At 46.8% G+C, this 7,664-nt stretch overlaps 1 protein-coding gene across 1 annotated transcript in view; it reads right to left on the bottom strand.

Annotated features, from left to right (window-relative positions):
• Nucleotides 1–4,870: 4,870 nt before the first annotated feature.
• Nucleotides 4,871–7,664, bottom strand: part of LOC105520777 (chromosome unknown open reading frame, human CXorf40B) — a gene marked incomplete at its 5' end in the record, with an annotated part of 6,555 nt that continues 3,761 nt past the window's right edge. Inside the window, 4 exon segments of the mRNA XM_011954676.1 lie at nucleotides 4,871–5,294; nucleotides 5,297–5,440; nucleotides 6,301–6,530; nucleotides 6,630–6,762. Coding sequence (XP_011810066.1) covers nucleotides 5,218–5,294; nucleotides 5,297–5,440; nucleotides 6,301–6,530; nucleotides 6,630–6,762 — 584 coding nt within the window.

Genomic DNA, 7,664 nt, shown 5'->3' with positions numbered 1-7,664 from the left:
TTCTCTGGGGACCCCTTCCCACCTGGCTGTCTCATTCTTCCCTCTAAAAAAGTCTATCTAGCTTCCATTATAATAAGAATAAGGACAAGGTCTGATCTTAACTGCTTCCTGCTGAAAGGGACCCTTGTTTTGGAAAAATGGCAGTCAGAGCTCCTTCAGAAGCCAATCTAAGCATTCCCAGCAAAAGGGGCCATCGTCAGGGACTCCAGTTGCATGACCCTTTGGAGTCTTGATGGCCTGAAGGCAAGCAGAGACAAATCATGTTTTTAGAAAACATGTATCAAAATGAAACAAGGGGAGTGTTAAGGACAGCTAAAAAATCCTGAGGCCTTTTACCAGTTTGCACAGGGAGAGGGAGGCCAAAAGCTTGACTGGGAAAAAATACTTTACCCTTGTGCCAACATGTTGGGCTTCTGGGTTCCCTTCCCCTGAGTCCAATCCTGAGCCAACCAGTTAAAGGTTCAGGAAATTAACTCTTTCCAGTTTGGAGGATGTATCCAAGGGGAGTGTCCCATAGTATGGAGACACAATTACCTATCTGTGAACAGAGAACAGAGGAGGAGAAAGGGAAAAAGGTGTTTTTCAAAGGAGTCCCAGGAGTTCAGGATACATTCGAAAGGGGTACAGACTGCAGACGAATGGCTACTCATCTAAAAGAGGAGAGCAGGTGTCCTTGGTTCCCTTCTTTTCCTAGCAGATACCCAGGGTACATGAGGGAGAGAGGGAAGAGCGTTCTCTTTCCCTCTTCCATCCTTGCCTCCCAGAGTCCTGGGAACCTTGGCAGGTGCTGCATGGGTGCCAAGGTGGCTTGCACCCATGAAACAAGGGGACCTACGGGATAGGAATCATCTACTCTTACCCACGTACACCCTGATGTCAGAAGCCTTGGATTCCTTAGACCTCATTTATGCCATGGATGCTAACATGGCCTTTGAAGCTTGGCTTAATTGGCGGGAATCAGCCACGCTCACCTGTACTGTGCCTTTTAAATTCCATTATCATCTGCCTCTGGATTCCTCAGATCCAGTTTTCCTTCCTAGGGCTTTGACCCAAAGCTTGGAATTGAGTTTGGGACAAAAATGTGTCACAGCGGGGACTGCATGAACTCCTTATTATAAGCCGAATGCTAAGGTGAAGCTGTGGAACTGAGTCCTCCTCCGAGGGAGAGAAACGGATGTCCTGTGATACACCCAGACAACTGGTAGATACAATTATGCCTGTAGGGTTTGGGTGCATGGTGCTTGCTTTCGTTAGCTCCCCTGGTCTCACTTTCCCAAAAGGCGACCTCTGAGAGATGGGCATCCTATTTATTCCATCCTCTGGCAGGATTTGCAGGATACCTCCTCAGAACTAGGATACTGATCCAGAGTTGTGCATTACCTATCCCTTTTGTTCTTTCTGAGCTGCAGCCAGAGATTGCTGGTTGGTTCACAGGAAAAAACAGATTTAGTCTAAAATGTAGGTGAACACCTAAAAACAACCGAGTTTAGGACTGAATGACATATACGTTTTAAAACATAATTTCTCTCTCTTCAGTCCTCACTTTTTGTTAAAAAAACAAATCATAGGGCTCAGTGGTTTGCAAAATAGACTTCAGTCTTATATTCGGCCTGATTATTTGCATAAAGTATAGCAAGAATAAGTATTTCTACATAGGCCTTTTGGATTGGTTTTGACAGAACTCTGTTCTACAAGGAATCTTAAATAAGACCTTTTAAAGCTGAGCCTAGCCATGGGTTTGTATCCTCAAATACCAGCGAGTTGGGTGATCCTCTCCTCTTACAGTCCCAAGATAAACTTGGAGCTCCTGGACCTGTTAGAAAGTGACATTCTTTATTGACCACAGGTCGGGAATCCTGTACAGGGACTGCACAGGCAAGGGTATGAGGCCAGTTTCCCCACTTGGCTTTTATTGGCTTTGCAAGTCGAAACTGACTCCTTAAAGTGAAGCATACCCTTCCAGTCAAAGCCTTGGTAAAATTATGAGTTTTTCCAATTGCATCCTGTTGCAAAAGAAAAATGGATTCTTATTGCACTGATGCAAACAACTATATTGCCATACGTTAACAATATTCACAGATAGTTTCCAAATTCTACAGGAACCAGACAGAGAGAAACAAACATGCTCCAAATTTTGCTCACCAGAGTATACCTTGCTTAATTATTAAATGCCGTAAATAGTTCAAAGTTTCTTTGACTTTGGAAAGCAAAACAAGGATCAACAAAATTCCAAGCAAAAGTCAAAAAGGTTGCTTCAGCTTTCTGAGTTCAGTCCATTTAGTTCTTGTTTTGCTTCAGTTCATGAACACTTCAGCTGTTTTTGAGTCCTGTACATTTTTCTTTATTCCAATGTCACAATCTCCAAAGTTATCAGACAGAAGCCTGTATTTGAGAGCACCTGTCAAAGTCCTATAGCTTATTATAAGCCATCTTTTGAAAAGGATTCAAACAAGACAACAACTGTCTGTGAATAGCAAAATGTCCAGGATAATTACAGTTAGAAACATAACTGACAAAGAAGTTTGGTTATCTCTGTTGTTTACAATAACATAACAACCTTAATTATGATTGACAGCATAAACTTAGACACTATAATTTTAGAAATCCCATATACTCTTGGAACATATATTAGCATTATTCATAAAAATATAACCTAAAGAAGACTGAACATCTTTTTGGCAATCCCACGTACCTAACTAAACATGTCAAATAATCCTGTTGACCTCTTTTCTGGATGTTTCAGGGGCCCTCTGAAGTATCTGAAAAGCCAAGTGTCAGGAAAGACAATTTTGAAATAGAAGTTTGATTTTGAAAAGGCTGTTAAATACGTTTAAAGTACTTGATGTTATGAAATAGAATTCCAGATTACCATGTTATTTATGTTGCCAAAATGATGACTCAGAAATTTTAAAGCAAAAACCTTTTAAAATCCTTTACAAATTTTGCCAAAGAGCAAATTAGCACCTTAAGAAAACCTTGTTGTGTTTTTATTTCAATGATCAATTTACAGAAAAACCTACGAGGTAGGAATATAATGTAATACCTTTCTGGAATTTAGTCAATATGTTCACATAGAGAACCTCTTCTGCAAGATTAATTTCCATAGTATTTCCTCCACTTGTTTGAACCTTCAGCTTTATCTTACCTAATTTAAAACAATCCTTTAACCCTAGGCAAACATTTACATTTCCATGCTTTCTTATAACCTTTTACTAAAAAACACATTTTACTATTCTTACACATCTTCCATGCACATCTATTTTTCAGTAGTTTCAGTTACATGTTATAATGGTAACTCCTAGCCATTTTTAACTCTAACATAAAACCTTTTGTTTTAATTGTGTGCTAGGTGCCACCAAGGTTTCCTTCTTAATTAAGGGTGTGGTTAGTTCCAAACATCTCCAGGCCCTACAAATTGTGAAGCAGGCAAGACAGACAGTTCTCAAAACAAAAAAAGTAGTTTACAACCTTAAAACATTTAGCAAACCTTGCATCTAACCGGCATAATTTAGTTCACCTATTTACATTTTAATGACACCTGCATTTTACCAATAATCTTTAAGGCTATTTTTATTTCTCAAACATTAAAACCATGTGAACTGAAAGGTATCACAGCTTTTATCTTCCCTTTAAAAAATATTTGATCCAAGCACTTGTCTTTAGGCCAAATTAGAGCTCTTTTTACAGTTATCTCACACACGCGCACGCGCACACACACACACACACCCCTACACAGACAGGCAGGAGAAAATCCAGTCCCTGGGTGGAGTTAAGAGACAGGGCTAGGAAAACATGCAGATATCAAAAAAGAAAGGAACTCATTCCCTAAGGCAGGGTTGCTAAACAAAGCCTTGCCACCTGAGTTACAAGCCATGCCCCCCAGGATGTAAAACAAGACAAGAAGACTGAGGGTTGCAAGGAAGTTTGCTACAAACCATAAAGGCAAGCAAAGCACAGCAGATTGTCTACAATTTAACACATCCTTTTTCACAATTAAAGCTTTACAGAGAATATAAACAGGGATCCTTATTTCTAGCCTAGTAAAACATCTTCTAAAGGTAGCAGGGCAGACCTCTAAAAGCTAACTGCTCACAGGGTGGAGAAGAGGGAAAAAAAAGCTTAAAAATGCCGGGAAGAACCTCTTATTCTTATGCAACCGGTTCCTCCACCAGGAGAAAAGCTTAATTACCGTCCAACAGAGTTAAACCCCTTGGCTTGGGAAGAAGTATCCAGCAGCCTGTGACATGGACTGCCAGTCAGCCACCCAAGGAGCCTTGAGCCATGTGTCCTGGCCCTGGCAGGCAGGGGAGGCTGGTGGGGAGCCTCTGCTAGCTGGTCCATCCCCCTCCAAAAAGGAAAAGGCCATGAAGACCAAGGCCGACCTTCCCAATGCCTGGGAGCAACAGGAGTGGGGGCATGGTTTCCCGCAAGCTCAGAAATCCCAGGATGAAAATGCTTAGATGCACCACAGTGAGAGGTTTTGAGCATCAACGTTGCACACCAAACATGTTGCAGGACTTTTCCTTAGTTCACCTAAAGATGGGGTCCTTATCACACGGCCACAAAAATTTAGGCTCACAGACGATTTGAAGGGTCAGGCAGGGTTTTACTGAGTGAAAAGGAAAAAAGGGGAAACAGGGACCCTCCACAGAGCCAGGGTCCCTGCTGGTGCACTTCCTGCCTCACGGATTGAATTCAAGATTCCATCCAGGAAGAGGAGGGGCCAGGCTCCTCCCCAGTGCAAGCGGAGTGAACTTCTGTGGCTCCACCCCAGTGCACATTCCTCCCAGTGTGTAGGCTGGTTGGAGTTTCTCTGGGGAACCTCTCCCACCTGATGTCTCAATAGAATGGAGCCTCAAACACTAACCCGTCATCTACAACACATTTATTTACACAATCCAGAAACTAGCAGGACCAAAATTAGCAGCAGTGCCGAGACATTTACTGGCAGCTTTTCCTTCTACCCAAAGATCAAAGTACTTGAGACATTGCCTGTGTGCCTAAAAAGGCATCACACAAGGAAAGCCCCTCCCACTACTTCCTTCATCTGAATAAAGAAACCTGTTTACATGCACAGTGCTTAGTGGGTGGGACTCTCCAAAGCAGTGGAAATTCAGGTTTAACCTAATGTATATAAGTCTGCGTCATGATGGTGAATTGAAGGTGTCACGATTTAGGTGGTTTCTCTGGAACATTCCTCTCAGGAGCCCACACTTGTCACACTTCATGCCCCAAAGGGATCAGGTGCTCTGGGATGTCTACCTGGAATACATCTTTGCCTCCTTTCCTAGGTATGGCTCCAGTAACCACCTGGGGTTTGAAATCACAGTCAGGTACTTCTGCTTCAGGTTGGTCAGTACAGCTTGATTCTCTAGTTCCACAACCTCATCGGGAGTTAAGTCTTCGGGGCATTGCAAAGTTTCCCCAATGTCAATGAGTCCTGTACACAAAGAGAGATACACATGAATGCCTTTCACTTCCATAGCCCAAGGCCTGCCCATGTGACAACACGGTTACTCAAAGTCACAACCAGAGACTAAGGTGGCATCAGCAAAATGACAAGAAGGGAGTCAAGTCCTTCTTCCACAGCTTTGATAACGAGCCAAACCCGATTCAGGAAATGCTGGGAGAGGCGAGGGAGGGCTCCAGAAAGGCAGAGGAGAGGGCCTTGTCCTCGATGAAGCCACACAAGTAAGAGGCAGGTCCAAGCCAGAGTTCCGAGGGCAGCGGTTGCAGATTGGAAGGGCACCAGCCACTGCCTGGGAAGCTACAGGTGATGCCTGGGCAGGTCACCAGGGGACAGATGCTGTTGTCAGGCCTCAGTCACCTAGAGGTTAGGGGACTTGCCCAGGGTGCCGCGAGTGGTGGGGCTGGGGCAGGCTCGTGAAGCCAGGCAGGCAGCCCAACTCTAGAGGCCACCTGACCCATTCGGTGGGCTGGGCTGCTTTTCATGGTCTCTGCCACACATGTGCACTCACACATGTGTGCACACACACACATACACACACAGCCAAACACCACAAGCACCACATGCACATGGACCTGACCTGGTTTCTCACTGAGATCAGAAACAGGAACTGAGGCCCAGAGTGGAGAAATGCTTTACCAGAGCTCACGGAAGCTAGGCCTGCCAACCCCCAGCCCAGGGCCCTTGCCGTCCCTTTGAAGGTGTGCTGCCCAAGGAAACTGTGGTATACATGCCAATCAGTTCAGACGACAACAAAAGTCCCCAAACTCCCAAGCAAGATCTTGGGTGGCAACTCTAGGCGTTGTCTGCACATTTGGCACATCGTCACTTACCCGCTATCACTCCTCGACCAAACTTTTCCCCTTTCCTGAGCAAAGCCTGAATCTGAGCAGGAGTCATCCCCAGCCTCTCCACCAGCAGCTCCTGCCAGGCATCGTCATCCCAGTCCCTGTGAGCAACGTGGACGGCGATGGTACGGTTCCGCTGGCTGCTCAGCAGGGGACGCCAGCGCGTCTCCACAGTCTTGACTCCATCTTTGCAAGTGCCCCGGGCCTCCTGTGGCCTGCAGAAGCACAGAAGCGCGTCACATGCCGGCCCTCCAAGCTCACGGGCAGTGGCCTGACCATACCCGTGTCTCTCAGGTGGCCTAAATCCCACTGACCCTGATGGTCCGCTGTTTCCGTCTGTCACTGATGTCCCGAGCCACGGCAGGTCCAAGGGAAGGGGCTGGGATTCGGCTGACTCAGGTTCATCCCACAGAGTCTTTGGGGCGGTCTGGAGTAGGGCGGAGACAGCTAGAGAAAGGCACAGGCAGGACAGCATGTGGGCAGTGCTATGGCAGAGGTCACTGAGCCCTAGGGCAACACAGAGGACAGAGGGCCCCTTGGCCTAGCCAGAGTGGAGAGTCGGGGCTGGTGTTAGCCAGTCTTCCAGCACAGAGGGACAGTCCCAGGCTCTGCTTCTCTTCCTTTCCCCCTGCTGTGCTCTGCCAATACTCACAGTGCCCTGGCCCTGCCGCCACCAAGGCACTGACCTCCCCAGCTCCTACTCCAGGGCTGCTGAGCCCACATCGTTGATACCCAATCTCAGCTCTGCTCTCAGGATGCACTGTGACCTCAGATGACCCTCAGTCAGATAGCTCCTCTCCACCCCTCCGGGTACCACCTTCCTCAAGCCCCTTCCCCCACCACTGCTCTCCACTGTCAGCAGATGTCCCTGTCCCAATCTGAGTGGAGAAAAGAAGAATGATAATCAGAACAACTGGCACCCCCACACACATGCCTTCCACGTGCCAGCCTCTGGGATGGCACGATCCTCGGATCATCAGATTGAATCTTCAAGTGACCCAGCAGGGTCATTGGTACTGGGAGGCCTACTCTATGGCTGAGGAGAATGAGGCACCAGCCCACGGTCACACGGGCTCTGACTTCCCACAACTCTTGCCTGGTCTCCTGCATGTGTGGCTTGGGAGAGGGTCCCCTCCTCCTGCATGGAGGACAGCCCTGTGCCTCGGAAGGAGCCCTGGGCTTGAAGCCAGAACCTCAGCCCAGTCATAGAGTCTTGAGATGCCTCAGTTTCCACATGGCTGTGAGGATGGCAGACAAGGCACGAAGAACACCCAGCCCAGTACTTGGCACCTAAGAGAACACTCACAAATAGTGGCTCCCCTCGCCCCTCACCGTAGTCACCATCATCA

This window comes from Colobus angolensis, unplaced genomic scaffold (assembly GCF_000951035.1).
Source record: "Colobus angolensis palliatus isolate OR3802 unplaced genomic scaffold, Cang.pa_1.0 Scaffold389, whole genome shotgun sequence".
Lineage (NCBI taxonomy): Eukaryota > Metazoa > Chordata > Mammalia > Primates > Cercopithecidae > Colobus > Colobus angolensis.
The sequence above is the reverse complement of the archived record's forward strand: the minus strand, read 5'-3'. Positions and strand labels throughout refer to the sequence as shown.